This window comes from Boleophthalmus pectinirostris, unplaced genomic scaffold (assembly GCF_026225935.1).
Source record: "Boleophthalmus pectinirostris isolate CB_2022bp ecotype Guang Dong unplaced genomic scaffold, ASM2622593v1 HiC_scaffold_14, whole genome shotgun sequence".
In the NCBI taxonomy this organism is placed as follows: Eukaryota; Metazoa; Chordata; class Actinopteri; order Gobiiformes; family Gobiidae; genus Boleophthalmus; species Boleophthalmus pectinirostris.
This window is the reverse complement of record NW_026571047.1, coordinates 14,130,591-14,149,982: the sequence shown is the minus strand read 5'-3', so window position 1 is coordinate 14,149,982 and position 19,392 is coordinate 14,130,591. Positions and strand designations below refer to the sequence as shown.

Genomic DNA, 19,392 nt, shown 5'->3' with positions numbered 1-19,392 from the left:
ATTGAATGGCCACACCGTTTGTGACCTCTGAACTTTGAGCTCCAGGTGCCGCCTTAAAAGGAGGGGCTAATGATTAAAACCAAATGTAGGACACCACCTCAGTCATCATCATTTTAAGGTTGTGAGGGACCACTGGACACTTGCTTTTAAAGATTAAGCATAGCTTCCATAATGGCACTGAAACTCCTCATCTGCCTGCTTTTTGTGATTGCGGGTAAGTAGATCATTAAACCTACTACTTAAGTCAATTTATTTTTCTAATTTTTAATCTCCTGTCGGGGTAATTGGTTTGATTAATATATATTCACTCAAAGTTGTGCTCAGGAAGTTTTTTTTTTTTTTTTTATTGTGCTGCCTATACTAAATTGGTGTGACTGATCTATAATATTACTTTAAAAATATTTTCAGTTTAAAAGGTTTTAATAGCAGATCTTCAGTATTTTACCTCCAAAGACATGGTTAGGTTAATATTTGAACAACTGCTTGACACACACGTTTTAGCATCACTACACAGCCCTGTTCCTTTTCTTTGTTTGCCCTACAGGCTTTTAGATACTTAAAGTTGTAGGTTGTGAAAATAGTAAACAATATCAGTTTGTGCTTGGAAGGCCCTGCTCAATATCAGAACTAAGGCTGGGTAATAAACTTGAATCTCAGGCCAATTCCTGTGACAATATGTGGCATGTTGCTAATTCAATCTGTGCTTCTCTGTAATGGAGCTCTATGCTTTAAACCCACTAACCAGGCTTTAACCACCAATCGCATACTTCAATTTTTGTACATGTATCATTATAATCCAAATCATGACTCCAAGAAAATTGTGATATTATTTTTTGGCATATCACCCACCCCTACTAATGTCATTTGACTTTTGTTCTTTTCATGTGTTTAGTTTTTCCTGACACAGCAAGTGTGGAAGGCTCAACAACAACACCCACAGCAATCATACAAACCTCACAAAACATAGCAGCCGCAGAACCACACAAACCCCACAACCCACAACAACCACACAAACCCCACAACCCACAACAACCACACAAACCCCACAACCCACAACAACCACACAAACCCCACAAAACGCAACAACCACACAAACCCCACAAAACGCAACAACCACACAAACCCCACAAAACACAACAACCAAGCCGTCACCTACAACTTCACCTCCAGGTATTTATATCCAAAATCAAATTACATGGATCCAAAATGTCTCTGTTTTGATTTTAATAACTGTTACTGATTACTTTAACAATAGGTCAAGGTTTTTCAAAAGTAGATAACTCTTTTAAAACTCCTACAAGCTGATGAGCATATTTGAAGGTTAAATAAATGGACCCATATAGTCCTTTGTATAGGTCTGTTTTGGTGTTAAAGTGCAGATTTGTAGTTTAGCTTGTGCGCATCTATGTATTTATTTTTATCAAACTGATGCTTTATCTGGACTAAACTAGAATCACTTACTGTTTATTAACCTGGTATGATCCATTACTTTAAATTTCAGATCTCTATTAAGCTTTTTTTTTTCAGTTCAGATACAGAATGCACCATCATAGTCATCAATACAAAGTTGGAAAAATTATGTTTATATTGTCTCATTGAGCTACATCCATTCCCGTACAGGTGTTTGCAACTCAAATCCGTGTGACGGGGGAAGCACCTGTCAGGAAAGAGCAAATAGTACATATGAATGCTACTGTCTAACTGGAGACTATTATAATGGACATCAATGTGTTCGGGGTAAGTATTCCATTTAAACAACATTGTCAAAAAAACATTAAACACAATTCTAACTTTTTTTTATATTTTAGCCAAAGTTTTTCCTGGGCAGTTAACCTACAACAAGTCTTATGTAGAGGGGATGGAAAATACCAAATCACTCATATTTAAAGAAACTGCAGATGACATAGTTAATGAGGTAAAATGTTAACTTCATGACAAACATCTTTTACCCTCATGGCATTTGGTGACTTGTATTTAGTTTCATGTCACTGTTACATTAACAACAACATTAAGCAAAGCCAGAAATAAATGTGCTGTGCTTTATTCATGAGTTACAAGCAGCAAAATAATTAACTTACATAATTGCACTTTATAAACAATGTTATTTTATAGGTGCACTACACATCACCTGCTTGCTTCTATGGATATGTCATTGCTCTGCCTGGAATGTTCCACTCTATGACATTAAACAGCTCTACTTTACATTTATACAATCATAGGTCAATTTATAGCTCAAAAATTCTGAGAAAAACATATATTCAGACTTTGACTGGGGTTGCATCTCCACAGATCTGAGCTGTAACTTGGTTTGGTTTAATCTTCATGTGAGGTTTAATACTATACTATAAAACATTCCAGACAAAGAAATAACATCTCCATGGAGAAAAGCATTTGACAGACCCTCCACCAGAAAAGTTACACAATGCACCTTTAAAATGCATGACAGGTTTTCATGTTTTTCTAATTATTGCAAAATACAGTATAAAGGTTTTGTCAGTTATTTGTATTAGTCTAATCAAAACTATTGTGCAGTTTAGATAATCTCTTACTCTTAACATTATGCTTGCTAGATAACATGGAATTTATCTCTACATATGTCATATCTGCTGCCCGTGTCCAAAGAGGAAGTAAAATGATAAACTTCACCGAAATGTAAAAAAATACAAAGAAAATGAAGAAAAGATATTTATTTAAAATCTTAAATATAATTATGTTAACAATGTTTTAGTGACACGTGTAGTCTAACCTGTCATATGCACTTCAAATTATTAATCAAAACTGTCTTATTTGACGATTCATATTAAGATTAACAATAGTAGCTAAAATTTAATATTGAAAAAGTATATACATGTAAAAATCATTACAATCTGGTGTAATGTATTCTCATGTACACAAAAATGATTACTTGACTGGTGTTATATGGCCCATGTTTTCTTATCAAACCTAGATGGGTAAGACGTTTAAAGACTCTGCAAAGAAGTATCTTGACACTACTGTACTTAAACTCAGGTGAGGGATTTTGTTTTCATGTTTTAGTTCTACTCATCTGATTATATAATTACATGTTTTATAATCTTGACGGTAACTGTTTTTGTTTTTATATAGCAAAGCAGGAACGAAGATGATGAGAGCAGCAGGAATTGTCGCTACGGTGGACATTAAGTTTGACTTAAGTTCTGACGTAACAACTGCAGATGTTAAAACAGCGGTAGCGGATGTAGGAGCGTTTAACGGTAGATATGGTTTTTATACATATACAATAATAAATATAATATGTTAACTGTAATGTTTGTTTGTAATGTCTATTTTTCCTACAGAAAAAAATTTATGTGACGATAATCCATGTGATAAGACCACAACTACGTGTAACAAAAGTGAGGGAGATTTCAACTGTACCTGCAACGAAGGGTATATTCCAACAAACTTTAGTGATCGCATCTGTGCTGGTAAGTCCATGTCCCAATTGACAAAGCAGTGGTACTGAAACTTCTATAACAATAAGCTAATTTTCTTCTTTTTAGCTTGTCCAGAAGGTCAAAAAGCACAGAATAATAACTGTATAAAGTAAGTCAAATACACTTATAATAAGATATATCTACATATACTACGGAATAAAATGAACTAAATATCTCTTTTAGATGTTCGTTTGGCTACTCGGGTTTCAACTGTGACAACAGTAAGTGATTAACAAGACATAAAACACGTAGCTGAAACTGCATAGAGATTCATTTTAGAGAACGTAGCCTGTGTAATGTAAACATGCAATTACAGATACATACAAATAAGAAAACATTCAAAATCAACCATATTTGTTTGTGTGTGTCTTTTCAGATTGGCAGCTGATTCTTGTCATAGTTGGCTCCGTGTTTGGGGGTTTGCTGCTTGTCACAATAATCCTTCTACCAGTAGTGGCTGTAACGTAAGTAACACTCGAAGGAATATTGTTTTATTTTTCTTCAGACGTTAAAAGTGATACTGAACCTTTTCTCTTCAAAGGACAAAGAAGAAATTCAAGAAGGGGAAAGGGACTGACAATGAAAAATCTTTTATGAACACTGCACCTATGAAGACCCCGCAGATTAGCAATGGTACTGCGGCACCGCGACCCATTCCAGCTCAAGCCTCTCCAGCCGGGGGACGACCAGGGTTTGGGGGCAACGGTGTGCCAAGGATTCCACGAGCTACAACTAATGAAAGCTGGGACCGCAGTAACCTCGAGATGGTGCCAAGCAACAGCCGGCAAAACCTTATTCCTGTTGGAAGAAACTCTGTAAGCAACCCCCAGCTTCACTTAGCAATTAGGGACCAATTTTAGTTAGTTTTTTTTAGAATGGATGTCTTCGATCATATGTTTTTAATTAGACTATAAATATTTTTTGTATGCGTAAATCTACCATTTTATTGGCCAGGTACGTTGGACTGGGATGGGTAAGTAGTTAGGCCCGTGACAATACAACATTATGAAGGGCAATATGATTCTGAAGACAACGTAGACAATAAATGAAAAATATTGAAACAGCAAAATTATTCTAAAAACTACTAAACAGGATTATCTTCTTCCCAAGTATTTTTTTCAAATTCCTACAGCTTAAATGTCATAGCAGTACAGAAAAATATCTAAATCTCCCCCAAATATTTTTCCATGATCTACCATTTCTTTAACAATATGTCGATAGAGTAATAATCTTACATGTAGTCCGGTCCCTCTGAGATGGTTTAAAGACCCTGTTATTCGCCAAAGTTGGTGGCTATTTCCCATGACATGTAAGGAGGTTGAATTGTTAAAATATTAGAGGAAGTTGTATGAGTTGAGTCCAGATCTGGTATTATCTTAGCCTTGTATAATTAATTACTAACACCTTAGTTGAAGCCCTCTGCTCTCTAGAGTGTTCTTAGAAAGTAGCAACCTCACAACTTTAATCATGTAGCAAAATGATCAGCATGAGCAACTGCAAATGAGAGTTTAGTGTGTTATATATATCTTACTCTGGGAATACTGGGAATACAAGCAGCACAACTCCTCTATCTATCTGTAGTAGTCAGTGTTCCCCATTAATAAAGGAGATTGGTCTAAAATTCTCCTGTGGTCAAAAACAGCATGGACATAGGCATCACAAAATCATGCTTTGTTTCCCATTATATTAAAACAAACATTTAAAAATAACTATACTGAGCAAATAGGACTGTTAAATAATTGTTTAAATATAGGCAATGTATACTCTTGTATGAATGATTTTTCTCTTTTTGTAGCGTCGCTATGATGATAATGATGACTCAAACCCCTACAGTCGTCCAATGAGACCACAGAGCAACCCGTACGCCATCGGACGACCTCAAGTCAACCCCTATGGATCCAGTCAGGGACACAGCAATCCATACTACAGTAGTGCTGATCGCTACTAAATGATTCTCTGCATTGCTCCTATTCAGTTTTGGGTTTCAGCTTCCAGGTTTATGCAACACTTAGATAGAGATTTACTATATTGATTCTAAATAGTTGGTCGCTAAGGCAACATCATCATTTTTCATCACTCTGAATCCCATTGCATTAATCACAAATTGGATTTGTATTTTATGTGTGTGTGTGTGTGTGTGTGTGTGTGTGTGTGCGCCTGTGTGTATAAATGTAGCAGATGTTTGAATGAAATGAAATGAATGAATTAAACTTTATTCTTGTTTAATGCCAATTTCTTTGTGTGCAGTTTTGCATTTGCATTTGTTTATTTACAGTTTAAGAGAAATCACCTAAAATGTTAAATCTCCATCTTGTAATTTTTCTATTATATGTGCATAATATATATTTATTTATGTTAATGGTAATAGTCTTCTAAATAAACAAACTGTATATATTAGTTTTGTGTTTTTTTAAAGCTTAGAGAGCAACATTGTAGTTTAATATTTCTTTACAATAATTTCATGAATAAATGGGGGTACTATTCAACTGGTAACCACACGAGGGCGCTAAAGTCCAGGCCATTGTCTCCGCATCTGCATCTGCATAAAAGGCCAACGGTACTAAAATATACGTTCAAATACATAACTTCTGCACAGGTATTAGTACTTAACAAATTGAAAACTTTTGTGTATTTAAGATTGTACTTGCTATTACTGTATGCTGCCGTCCCTATATCAAATCCAGGGACCTAAAATTGAATTTGCCACTGAATTGAGGAATTATTTTAGTTTTAGCACTTTACACTAAAATAAATGAAAGTTGTATATTTGTTTTCTAGCCACTGGGAAGCCACTGGGAAAACAAAAAACAAAACAAAAAACATACATTTTACCGTTATTATTATCATCACGTCTGTATTCTTGTTAAGACACACATTAAGACACAAGATTTTGGAGGAATGCACATGATCTTGTCTAGAAATTTGGAAGTTAACTTGCTTGATATAATAACATTCTACATAATATATTACTGTATGGCAGTATTTTTACACATCATTTAAATGTGAAAAGATGAACATGAGATTTCATTAACTTAACTAAATGCAAATGTAGTGTTTGACAAATGTATGTTATAACTACACTGCTCAAAAAAATAAAAGGAACACTTTAAAAACACATCAGACTTCAATGTGAAAAAAATATGTTGGATATCTATACAAATATGGACAGAGCAATGTCTTTGGAACAAAAGGATGCCACCTCTAACAACAGGGGCACTAGTGTAGCAACAATGATACAACGCCTAAAACAGGGTTGGTTTTGCACGTGGAGGTCATTTCAAGTTTCTCCCTCTTGATCATTTTTGGCTGGTTTTCCACTGCTGGCACAGAGTGGGTATAACTCCTGGAAGTATGAGTCCATTCCTTAACCCTAAAGAAGTTGGACAATCTGTGCACATCCTGATGTGCCGTTGCAAGGATCCCAGCACAATCTCCAGAACACGGGGAAATTTCAGGAGGCACGCAGTTACTCTGGGAGAGCTGGACAGGGCCATAGAAGGTCCTCAACCATCAGCAGGACCCATATCTCCTCCTTTGTGCAAGTCAGACCCTACACTGGTGTAGTAAGTCCTGGGTTCCTCCTGATGCACAACAGTGCCCGGCCTCACGTGGCAAGACTATCATATCTGGGTGAAAGCACTGATACAACTGAATGGCCCTCATGATCACCTGACTTAAACCCAATAGGACACCTCTGGAACATTATTTTTGGCTCCATCAGACGGGTTGCTCCTCAAACTCTATAGAAGCTCAGTGATGCCCATACACAGGTCTGGTAGGACATCCCACAAGACACCATACGTTGTTGTCTCATTAGGTGCATGAAACACAGCGCTGTCAAACATACCAACACACTGGGGCCACACAAAATACTGAGAAGCATTTTGAGTTGCAGAAAGTAAATTTTGGCAAAATGGGCTAGGTCGTCAGATTATTATTTCACTTTGATTTTCAGGATGTCTATAAAATTAAGCTCTCTGCATTCTTTTTTCACATTGAGATATGATGTGTTTTCAAAGTGTTCCTTTAATTTTAAAGAAGAACAGATCTGAGGAACTCCAACGTTTCTTCTTTTTCTTCTTTTTAATGTAAGTGAAGTTTTTCCACTGTGATCCTGATGAGCACCTGACCTGAACTTTGACTCACTGAAACACTCATCTTTCGCTTTTTAGTCTGTTCCTTTAATGTTTTTGACCCGCTGTGAATGCTATATCTTTAACACACCTCCGGGTCACTATTCTGTTTTTGCTGATGTGCACAGCAAAGAAGCTTATAAAAGTTAATCTTAGTTGAAGTTTATATAGAAGAGGTAAGCCATAAAAAGCTATATTATTCATGTGATGTTGGTGGAGGAGGTTAGGCATCTGCACATCCTCTTGCTCATTGAGAGTGCATGAAAGGACCAAAGTGAAGGCCTCGGACAGTGCTCTGGTACAGGGCACCAATGAGCACATTATGGGGCTAAAGGGCCTATATCTTCTACCTCTATTACTGATCCTCCAAGAAATTAAATTCACTCAAGGTAAGTGGGGACCCTATTTGATTGTTCAAACAGAGAATTGTCCGCAGTTTGTCTAAAAGGTTTTTAAGAATTGCAGAATCAGATACATAGTGTAATCAAGACTGCACTAATTGAGACCAAGACCAGTCCGAGACCACAAGGTCCCGATACCGAGACAAGACCAGGACTTCTGAGGGTCTAGACCGAGACAAAATGGAGACTTTTAAAGGTCGAGACAAGACAAGACCAAGACTACGGCCCATCAAGACCAAATCGAGACCATGTTTTAATTTTCAATATTTATTTGTATGTTCCAGTTATTTTGGCACATATAGGCCTAGGCTATGTCAGTGTTTTTATAAATCTATCCCCATTTGATCTGATAAACTTTAATATAAGCTTAAAATAAGCCAAGCACTGCATCTTTCACAGAAAACTGCTTCAAAGTGAAGGAACTGTGTAGGATTTTTTAAAACAGCCTTCCAGACCGAGACAAGACCGAGTCCAAATGCGCTTGAGCCGGAGTCGAGACGAAGTAAAAATAAAAAAAAAAACAGTTTTGAGGCCAGTCTCGAGACCAAGACCGGTCTAGAGTACTACGACACTACGAGAAACATATGTGATAATTTCTCTCAATCAAAGTTCTTTGATAAAATTGTATTGTTTATGCCGTTTTATACATTTACACTAAAATTCAAGCAGAATAACGAGAAGGTTCGTTTGCAATATCTAGTGCAAAATTTTCTAGAGGGGAGGGCCACAGCGTCTGTAGGTGCCTGATGTGGCAGTCACTACAAAATATCTAGATCTCTTTCAACAATGATAATGTAACAACTATATAGTAATTCTATATTAGGCAAGACTTTTCTAAAATTGCTGTGGCAAATTTCAAAACCAGGACTTGCTAACTTTACAAACATGCTCAAATATGTAGGCCTATTGGATACTTGTTTAGCAGTTCATATTTGAATGTTCTGTCAAAACTTTATTCTCCTGGATGTGTTTATAATGTGGACTGTGAACTGAAGTAGATTAACAATTAATAATTAAACAATTAAAAATTGCAATTAGTTTTGTTTCCCCCAAAGTATGCAACGCTTGTCTACAAAAGCCTGGTACATGCACCTGACTTGTGCCTGAGTGACAGACAGGAAAGAGATTTTACTGACTTCAAGTCCACATGACAGGATCCAATCTAGGAGCAAATTTACAGGTTTGGTCACATGCTCCATGGGCCAGAAAAGAGCCCATAGCCACCATAAACACTTAGTCACTAAGTTTCTAGAAATGCAGTAAAAGACACATTTTACTTAAGTTTAAAGACATTTATGACTCATATTAAGATAATGATGTTATTTATTGAATCCTTAAAAATATATAGTTGTAGTTATACCATATCATCTTCCATCATTGTTCCATTATTTTCAGTAACTGTTTTTGTAATCTGCGTATTTTTTGAGAGTTCATAACAATCACCCCTTCAGTATGCTCATTTAGATGATTTCAAACACTAGCTTTATTTACAACTTCTCTGCCTTGTTGTACTCCCTGCTGGTGTTTATAATACAAATTCTATGTCAGAGATCTTTTGTTTGTTTTTATACATTATTTGATTTTAAAGACCAATGATAAAGTATTTCTGCATGATGCTAACATAGGATTTTAAGGTTGAGGTAAATTATGTAACCTATTTTTTTAGGAGCATGTAACAGTGGACAGTTTCAATGCAACAATGGACAATGCATCAACAGTGAGTGGCGTTGCGATGGGACAAAAGACTGCACAGATGACTCAGATGAGCTGAACTGTCGTGAGTATTGCAAACCTTCAAGTGCCTTCAACAATATGTGTGGGGAACAGTAATTATAGGGGCCAGAGAGGGTCAACCAACTTATCAAAAAGTACATACATAGCTCAAAACATGTTAAATGTTGTTGTTTAGCTCCACCAGCATGCACATCTCAGGAGTTCAAATGTGTGACCAGCGGAGAGTGTATCTCAATAGGATTTGTCTGTGATGGGGAACCGGACTGTGTCGATGGCTCTGATGAGCAGAGAACATGTGGTATGTGGTATTTTATTTGTTAGCCAATGGTGAATTTACAGTGTTGAAAAAGTTTACAAACAGCAAGAGAATAGAAATAGACACTCAAAAATAAAGCCTATAACAGAGGACAGTGCAGCATATAATACATCATTTGCAACTGTGGTTTGGTGATATGCAAAATGAGTTCTCCAATGAGTGCCTTGTCTATAACAGGGACGTCCAAACCTTTTTATTAGGTCTAACAGCAGCACAGTGAAGTATAGTAGGAGCTGAAGTCCATGGAGCTGTGGTCAATATGGAAACTGTAAATGGTTCCACTTAACTGCTGCCATTCCACACTGTGTGATTTAGACTGATTTAGATCTATGCGTCAACCTTAAAAGAGTAATGATAATTTACCTCTCAACAAAAATATCTTTACATTTTGAAGTTCTTAGACAGAAGTTGAATGACGGACTGTAACTACATTTTTCTTCACAGGCCATCATATTACAGTGTTTGTTTGTGTATTTACCGGTACTATCTTTGTAGGCTATATTGTTAAAGATGCTACATTATATATAATTGACTCCTGAGAGCTTTTAGCTATGTTATAATGTCATTACGTCCTCAAACATACCTGGAGTTGTGCTGTGTTGCTTTGACATGTTTGACTAATCCTTTATTATTAGTCTGTCTCATCACATCTCCAAGGCTCAAAATGTTCCACCTTGTGATGTCATGACATGGGGAAATTTTCAAGTTAACAGCTACCTTTTAGCCTTTATTCAGTAGATAAATTCTAGAACTGAAATTATCCAAATGATCCCATACACATAGCACAGTGGAGCACTTCCTGTATTACCACTTGACATCACAAAGTAGAATAGAGTGTTTTCTGTTTGTGAGAAGAACTCAGCCTAAATATAGCCTAGGGGGTTTGTGTGTTAAACAGGTGTGACCAAAACAAAACACAACTTAAGTTAAGTGTGTGATGAAGAAACATCAGAAAATGGCATAATATGGCCTTTTAATTAATCCTTAATTTAATAATATTTTGGACAAACTCATGCAACATTAGTAGCGAATGCCCCTTATCATACGATTCCAGGTGGACGGACGTGCAGCTCTGACCAGTTCACGTGTCAGGAGGGCCAGTGTATTCCTGGCCAATACAGATGCGATCACGTGAAAGACTGCGTGGATAACTCAGATGAGAACAACTGCAGTAAGTAGGATATAACCATGCCCATAACCTCCCCAGAACACACGCTGAATTATAAGATTTAGATTAATATTTAGCTACTGTATTGTTTTATGTGTGTGTTTGTTTGTTTTTTTCCAGACTACCCAAGCTGCAGTGAAAAGACCTGTGCAAATGGCGCCTGTTACAACAACTCTCAACACTGCAACGGCCTTCAGGACTGCAGAGATGGCTCCGATGAGTCTAACTGCAGTAAGTAAGGTTTAGTAGTTAAGATAAAGTGTTCATTAGTAGAGTTAAAAGTTGTGTCTAAATATTATATGAAGTCACTATGGAAAAAAAGGATATAGATATGACTAATACCTAAATAAATGAGAAGCACTACAATAATTTACATATGTGAATGATTCATTGATCTGATAAGTTCAAATCAAAGAATCAGAACATTTAGGCTATTCCAAGTGTATCAAGTCAAAGTTTTGTATTTCTTTTGTTTATTTCAGCCAACCGTCACTGTGCCCTACACCAGTTCCAGTGTGCAAATGGTTACTGTATTCCCCTATCCTTTGTCTGTGACCACTGGGATGACTGCGGGGACTTCAGTGATGAACAACACTGCGGTAAGTATGACATCAATCCTCTAAAGTTACAGCAGTAAACAACATTCGTACTGTTTTAACATGTTTTGGTGCTTTAGTGTATGAAAGTTGCAGTGGCAACGAGTTCACATGTACGAGTGGCAGGTGCATCCCTCAGCGGTGGGTTTGTGACCACTTCAATGACTGTGGAGACTATAGTGATGAGAAAGGATGTGGTGAGTATCACTAGTAGTAAAGCAACTGAGTTCAAAGTGATCTGATAATACAGTTATTTTCATAGTCAAAGGTGCATTGTGTAATTGTTTGTTGGAGGGTCATCACCTGCTTGTTTCTATGGAGATGTCTTTGCTCCATAGTATGACATTAAACACCTGTAACTTACATTTATTCGATTATAATGGTTTTATTGAACAAAAGAAACAGGCATTCTGACTGGGAACAAGGTTGCCTCTCCACAAATTTGACCTGTAACTTGATCTGCTTTGGTGTGCATGAAGACAAAACCATTCAGTACCATACTGTGAAACATTCCAGACAAAGTAATAAAATGTACATAGTGAAAAGCAATTCAGTACTAATTCAAAACTGGTCTTGATTTTACTCTAATTTGATGATGTTATAGGGAACCCAGATGAAATCACTGTTAGCAAGTTGCAGGGCAGCAATTATGTAGTATTAATTTACCTTTCAGTTACTTTTTTAGTGTTGTGAGAATGTGCAAAGATTATGATTTCCAACATGTGGATTTTAGACAGTAACTCGAGGGACTGTTACCCGGGAGAGTGGGGGTGCCCTGGATCTCCAGTGTGTATCCCTGTGGGCAAAGTGTGTGATGGAAAACCAGACTGTCCAGAAGGAACTGATGAGACCAACACAACAGCTGGTCAGACCTGTGGTAAGTCTGATTTATGGAGTATTGCTACCTATTGTCCATTAGCAAGAGCATTCCCTTAATAATGAATTTCTATTGTAACTTTGGTTTAGATCTAACAACAGGCTAAAGATAGTATGGATTTACAAAAGTAAACATTACATATTTTGTGCATAATTTCTTGTGCATTGTCACCTTTGAATATAACCATTAATGCTAGTAGTGGTAATACTACTTACTACCATACCCACTGTAGGTTCTAAAATGTGAAATACTATTACAAAATGGTGTTCCAAATTATTTCAAGATAAAACAGCAACGTTAAGTGAAAATCACATGTTTAACACCTCGAAACCTCTTTATAGAGCTATAAATGTGGTGTAATGGACTCTTAATTTTATGTGTCAGCAGTTAGACATCTGGCATTTACACACTTTACACAAATTCTAGTTTAAGATTAACTTATAGTAGGCTATTGTGCTTTTTAGTTGTGCCCTTTGAGCTCTAAAATCATTACTTTTAGCAAGTACATTCCTTAGTAATGAACTTCTGGATTGAATTGTGGTTTTTTTGTTTGTTAATGTTTCATCACAGGTCTTGAACGATGCTCTGCATTGAGTTGCGAATATGTTTGCCACCCATCACCTCAAGGGGGCACCTGTTACTGCCCTGATGGCTTTATTGTAGCCAATGACAGCCGCACTTGTGTGGGTAAGAGGCCCAAATTGTTTTTGTGTTGTGGCAAGTAATGTATTTAAAGTGAGGACTTGGGTTAAAGCATGCATTGTTTTAATGTATACTGATAAGTGCTGGTATTGCCACTAGACTATGATGACTGTCAAATCTGGGGAATCTGTGACCAACTGTGTGAAGATCGTCCTGGGACCCACCACTGCAACTGTGCTGATGGTTACTTTCTGGAGCAAGGACATGTCTGCAAAGCAAATGTGTCAAGTAAGTGTCAAATTTTGTTTTGTCTAGTGCCTTAATTATTACAATTTGTTTTGTTATTTTTTCATTGGTGTAACTTTTCTTTTGTTGTTACCTTCAGCTGGACTTCCACAGTTGATTTTCACCAATGGGGGAGATGTGATGATGGCCGACATACATGGTCGCTTTGCGAGGACCCTCGTACCCTCGCAGGGTAAAGGCTTCGCTTTGGGAGTAGCATACAGCTGGCACAGTGAAAGAATATTCTGGAGCGACACATACACTGAAAAGGTCAGGGTGAAACGGTTTACATTTTTATAGTCAAATATCAACATAGCTGCATCTCTTGATATAGATTAGAAATTAAATAGTAGTATTTTTGTGTCAAAAAGTATATTTATACATGTTCATGAATGAACTGATCTCAGATCAAATTGCTAAAGTCAAAACATTTTTTTCAGGGGTAGGTTTTGCAGTTTTCTGCTATTAAAAAGGGCAACATATTTTACCTTAAAAATGGTAGGCTATGTAAGGTTCACAAAACCTTTAATTTGTGATAAAGTGTGTAATATATCTAGATTAATTGAAAAACTATTTGGCATCAATATTTTAAAAAACATATATGAACAAATGAGGTAAAATACAATAGTTAGTGTCTAAACCAGACATGTGATATTTTGTTGTAAATCACAGTTTCTCAATTAAAACTGTATTTTGTTCCACTTCATTTTTGCCTCCGGTTATTTCCAGTTTGGAATTTAGAATGTATTTGTTTCCAAAAAAGGATTTATAATTGTTTCTTTTTTCCTCAGGTCTACTCTGCCAACATGAATGGAGCTGATGTGAAAGAGGTTTTGACTGCTGGGGTTCAGAGTGTGCAGAATCTAGCTGTGGACTGGATAAACTTCAAACTGTATGTGCTGGAGGCAATGGTGGAGCGCATTGACATGTGTGAATTCGATGGAAGTAATAGAGTCACACTGGTGGCTGAAAACCTGCAGACTCCTCGTGGCTTGGCCCTTGATCCTACTGTGGGGTAAGCGTATGTCATATTATTATTCATTATTGATATCAGTGGTTCTGAAAGTGTGGTACATTTAAATATTTGCTCAATATAGACTTCCAAATTCTTTAGGTTAGTCCCTGTTTAGAAGGGCTGTAGTCGACCAAAGAAATTCTTGGTCAACTAAAGACATGCCCTGTGTATGGATTAGTCAACTAAAAAGAGGTGACCTGTGGTGCTGCACTCACAAGATCACAGGAATTCACACAATTACATATGCTCAAACAGAAATAAGATACAATTAAGACACAATTGACCAATTAATCAACTAAAGGCCTACGGCCCTCTTATGTAGAACTAGTATAACAATTGTGTAGACCTATTTTAGAGCTGTCATAGATCTAGAAGAGTCCTGTTCACCCCTGTCCCTATATAGACCAGGTTTAGATCTGGTGGTACTCAGAAAGTCAAATATTTTCTTAAGTTGTAAGCTGAACTTGGTGTTAAATCTTTGATTTTACATGCAACATTTGTGTATTTTACTCATTGTTTTTCCCTTCTTATTATTTTTTCTGTTATTTAGTTACATGTTCTTCACAGACGAGGGAATATCCAATCAGCAGGTGAAGCTTGAACGTGCCTACATGGATGGCAGCAATCGTTTGGAGCTGATCAAAGGCAGACTGGGCAGACCAACTGGCATTAGCGTGGACATCGTCACCAAAAGAGTCTACTGGTCTGATAGTCACTTTGACACAGTGGAGACAGTCACCTACGATGGCTTAGAAAGGTTGGTACTAAATCAAACTATGAACGTCTATGATCTAGCGGGTTAATTTTTTGATGTTCTTGTACATAATGGAGTGTAGTGGTGCAAATGTAACCCAACTGAATCAAAATCGCAATTTGTGTTTGTGCAATTATCTAATCACGTCTGCAGTTATTTAGATCATAGAATGTCCTCTGCAAAAAGCAAAATATTCTGTATTTTCATTAAAAAAAAAAACAATATTACACCTGCTGACCTCTACAACATGGTCTGAAATGCATATGATTCTTGGATTAATGAATGTAGTGTTTTGTCTTTAGGAAAATCGTGCTCAATGGCATAACTCAGTCCCCACATCCTTTTGGATTAGCAGTGTTTGAGAACCATGTATTTTTTACTGACTGGACAAAAATGGGTGTGATAAGAACTAATCGATTCAACGGCAGCAATCCAGTTCTCCTCTATCGCACTGCAATGCGCCCAGGCCATGTTGTGGTTTCACACTCAGTTCTGCAACCGTTTGGTAAGAAACCCTTTGCTTTCAGTCACAGTTTGATCATATCATATTTTATTGTGAAAGTCCTTGTTTTACCCTACCTCACCTCAAAAATCAACACAAACTATATTTGTTTTGCAGTGATGAATCCATGTGGAAGACACAATGGTGGCTGTCAACATATTTGTGTTTTGAGTCACCGCACAGACAACGATGGACTTGGTTTCCGCTGCAAGTGTCGCCACGGTTACGATTTGCAGCCTGATCGTCGGACCTGTTTTAGTGAGTTACCTAAATGTAACATATGACATATTCTTCCTCTCCATGTCTAAATGGCCTTTCTTGTGCTTGTGTGAGCAGAGGTGAAAGACTACTTGTTAATGGCGACCACGCTGGCGGTCCGGGGCATCCCACTTAACGTGTCACTGCAGGAAGACATCACTCTACCTCTAACAGGACTTGGGACATCATTTTCTGGGTCTGCTGTAGAATATGATAGCAAAGATGAACTTATTTTCTATAATGACAGGTCAGCAGGAGTCATCTACAAGTCTAATCTAAATGGATCAGGTAAGTTTTATTCATTATATCAGATCTGTTTTTTTGTTTTGTTTTGTTTTGTTTTTTTGTTTTTTTTGTTATTGGGATCTTTGACATTCGAACTATGACACCTCAGTCATAGTTTACATGCATTTTGATAAATCAATTTCTATTGGATTAGGCCAGATAAGTTGTTTTTCTGGCATGCATGTAATGTAGTTATTATCAATGCTATTATATTATCTTTTCTCTCTTTTCAGTGCAGCAAATTTTGACAGGTTACAGAGTTTCATCAGTTGATGCCATGGCCTATGACTGGACGTCAAAAGTGCTGTTTTGGACCTCTAGCAGTTACAGAATAGTGGCTGCATTAAGGGTATCAGATAAATCTAGACGGGACATTGTGACAGGAGTGAGAAACCCTAAAGGCATTGCAGTGCATCCTGTTGCGGGGTGAGTTCTCTATATAAAATATTTGATACTTGAGGGAAATCACGCTGGGGGTGTTGGGTGATGCAGTTTTACGGAAGGAATGTTCAGCAGTTTCCATGGTGACAGAATGCACACATTAGCAAACACAGGCAAAAAAGATTTAAGATCATCTGAGCTCAAGAAAAAATACAAAATGGATTTAAACAACATATTTTCAGGACCCTGTGATCAGTACGTTCTTGGTTTTGTTTAGGTTTTAGGTGTTAAACTTGGCTAATGCTAGCTAGCTTGTGACTGTAATTTTATATGTGAGAAACACATTGTTTAAAAGCACGAATCATCTTACCTGTTGTAGTTTCAACCAAATCAGCTCCTTCTGGTCAGAATAAGTTACATAAAGCTCAGATTAAAGTCTAACTTGAGTAAGAGAGCTTCTAACAGAGTAGGGCTTTAAGTTAGCTTCACAACCCCCGGAATGTTGATGAGATCAGCTGCAAAGTATCAGTATAAGAGGTGATGTGTCTAAAATGTTGTGTCACCCATCAACAGATACTTGTTCTGGTCTGACCTGGACCGCCCTGCTGTTATAATGAGAGCTTACACTGATGGTAGCAATGCGGTTCCTTTAGTTAATACAACTCTTGGATTGCCCTATGGGATTGCTCTTGACTATCTGTAAGTGCCATAATGAACTACATTTTAATTTTAATTATTTGTCAATGCTGAATTTAATTGTAAGTAAGTTTATCTTTGTGGCAGTACAAATCGTCTGTATTGGATAGATTCCCTACTGAATCAGATTGGCAGTATTAATATTGCAGGATCAGACAGACAGACCTTCGGGAATCTTGGGCAAATCACACAACCTTATTCTCTAACAGTGTATTTAGGTATGTGTACCAATAATATACCACATATTTGTCACAAACTGTGCACATTGTAATGCAACAGACAATATCTCTACATATGTTACTAAACAAATGTTCATGTATTAATATTTGTGTTAATCATTGTAGATTACCTGTATGTTTCGGACACAAGAACCAGAGCAATTTTTGAGATGCGCAAAAGAGATGGAGGTGGAAATACTATGGTTAGACAGGGATTAAAAACTGTTATTAACATCAAAGCCTACATATCTGACACTCAAGGTTGTAAATGGACCATTTTAAATACACTTTAATGCAATTTGTTTTCTTCTGTAAATTCTTCTGACCCTTATCTATGTCAATAAATGCAGTGGGTAGCACCCAGTGCAACTTTGCCCCCAACGGATACTGCAGCCATTTCTGTTTCCCAACTCCATCCTTTGGTCGCGTGTGTGGCTGCCCATTTGGTATGAAGCTCCAGGCCAATCAGAGAGACTGTATCAAGGACGATTCAGTGCCCCCTCCTGACAACAACTGTGGCGACTTAGCATTTGAATGTGACGAGGGACGTTGCCGACCCAACTCCTATCGCTGTGATGGATACATGGACTGCATTGATAAGACAGATGAGGCCAACTGCACAAATATAGGTAAAGACAGGGCTGTGCAATTCATCTAATTTTTATCAAATTGTGATCTAATATTTTAACACAGTCAATGAATTTTTTTTTTTAATCCAGTGATCTACAGCCTTGTATGTTTTAAGTGACAATGATGAGTCTGTATTGTTTTTGTGTGTTAAATAATACATTTTATTAGATTTTTAATAATACAAAAACAGCACGTAATCCCAGCCCTCTGCCATCTACTATCATGGGTAAAAGCTAGAACTGAACTGTATTATGTACTGTATGTCTAGTCGTATTATGTTCGATACAGTCACATTTTGAAAATACCTGTATTTCCACCTTTATTTTTTAATATATTTTATTCACCCTTTGTAGAAGTGCCTATTGTTATTATATTTTTCAGGGGCGACTTGCTCTCCACGAGCGTTCACTTGCAACAACAAGCACTGCATTTTGCAAAGTTGGCGCTGTGATGGTCAGGATGACTGTGGAGATGGCTCTGACGAGATTAACTGTCCCACTCATATCCCGACCACCTGCTCTTCAGACTACTTCACCTGTGACAACTTCAGATGTGTGTCCAAAAAATGGTTGTGTGATGGTGACAATGACTGTGGCGATGGCTCTGATGAACAAAACTGCAGTGAGTAGTCTGCATTCAAGCAGTGATCTTTGATGTGGGATGTTTGTTAAGTTAATTTCCATTTTTAAATTGAAGATTCAACCATCACGACTTGCCCTCCGTCCTATTTCTTGTGTCCGGACCACCGATGCATCAGCAACTTCTTGGTGTGTGATGGAGATCAAGACTGTTTAGACGGCTCTGATGAAAAGGACTGTGGTCAGTGTCACATTGGGTCTGTTTTTAATTTTCAGATATTATCGTTTGTTAATTTACATGCAACTTTTTATCCAAATATAGAGTTTTCTTGTGCCTCCTATCAATTTGCCTGTGCCAGTGGGGATCAGTGCATCAGTAGTGGCTATCGCTGTGATGGAGTGTTTGATTGTCGTGACCACTCTGATGAACGAGACTGTCGTAAGATGCAAATAAATATACATAACCAC

At 37.2% G+C, this 19,392-nt stretch overlaps 2 protein-coding genes across 2 annotated transcripts in view; both read left to right on the top strand.

Annotated features, from left to right (window-relative positions):
- Positions 1 to 455: 455 nt before the first annotated feature.
- On the top strand, positions 456 to 5,779 carry muc13b (mucin 13b, cell surface associated). The gene is made up of 12 exons (XM_055150549.1): positions 456 to 463; positions 908 to 1,170; positions 1,621 to 1,737; positions 1,809 to 1,915; positions 2,948 to 3,009; positions 3,106 to 3,233; positions 3,318 to 3,446; positions 3,522 to 3,564; positions 3,639 to 3,676; positions 3,832 to 3,919; positions 3,997 to 4,270; positions 5,251 to 5,779. The coding sequence occupies exons 1-12, from the start codon at positions 456 to 458 to the stop codon at positions 5,401 to 5,403; spliced, it is 1,410 nt and encodes a 469-aa protein (XP_055006524.1). The 3' UTR covers positions 5,404 to 5,779.
- A 2,131-nt stretch (positions 5,780 to 7,910) lies between these two features.
- The window catches only part of lrp2b (low density lipoprotein receptor-related protein 2b), a 35,803-nt gene continuing 24,321 nt past the window's right edge, over positions 7,911 to 19,392 (top strand). The window contains exons 1-24 of the mRNA XM_055150181.1: positions 7,911 to 7,977; positions 9,656 to 9,766; positions 9,899 to 10,021; positions 11,094 to 11,210; positions 11,328 to 11,438; positions 11,690 to 11,806; positions 11,884 to 12,000; positions 12,537 to 12,680; positions 13,251 to 13,367; positions 13,482 to 13,610; positions 13,708 to 13,877; positions 14,399 to 14,622; positions 15,173 to 15,379; positions 15,679 to 15,881; positions 15,996 to 16,136; positions 16,215 to 16,424; positions 16,655 to 16,847; positions 17,376 to 17,501; positions 17,586 to 17,716; positions 17,843 to 17,980; positions 18,067 to 18,345; positions 18,728 to 18,967; positions 19,043 to 19,165; positions 19,247 to 19,363. Of these exons, the coding sequence (XP_055006156.1) occupies positions 7,911 to 7,977; positions 9,656 to 9,766; positions 9,899 to 10,021; positions 11,094 to 11,210; positions 11,328 to 11,438; positions 11,690 to 11,806; positions 11,884 to 12,000; positions 12,537 to 12,680; positions 13,251 to 13,367; positions 13,482 to 13,610; positions 13,708 to 13,877; positions 14,399 to 14,622; positions 15,173 to 15,379; positions 15,679 to 15,881; positions 15,996 to 16,136; positions 16,215 to 16,424; positions 16,655 to 16,847; positions 17,376 to 17,501; positions 17,586 to 17,716; positions 17,843 to 17,980; positions 18,067 to 18,345; positions 18,728 to 18,967; positions 19,043 to 19,165; positions 19,247 to 19,363 (3,655 nt within the window). The remainder of the gene's footprint in view (positions 7,978 to 9,655; positions 9,767 to 9,898; positions 10,022 to 11,093; positions 11,211 to 11,327; positions 11,439 to 11,689; positions 11,807 to 11,883; positions 12,001 to 12,536; positions 12,681 to 13,250; positions 13,368 to 13,481; positions 13,611 to 13,707; positions 13,878 to 14,398; positions 14,623 to 15,172; positions 15,380 to 15,678; positions 15,882 to 15,995; positions 16,137 to 16,214; positions 16,425 to 16,654; positions 16,848 to 17,375; positions 17,502 to 17,585; positions 17,717 to 17,842; positions 17,981 to 18,066; positions 18,346 to 18,727; positions 18,968 to 19,042; positions 19,166 to 19,246; positions 19,364 to 19,392) is intronic.

Coding starts and splice junctions, on each gene's coding strand:
- muc13b (XM_055150549.1), top strand. Junction 3,010..3,105: donor ACTACTGTACTTAAACTCAG/GTGAGGGATTTT, acceptor GTTTTTATATAG/CAAAGCAGGAACGAAGATGA. Junction 3,565..3,638: donor CAGAATAATAACTGTATAAA/GTAAGTCAAATA, acceptor TATCTCTTTTAG/ATGTTCGTTTGGCTACTCGG.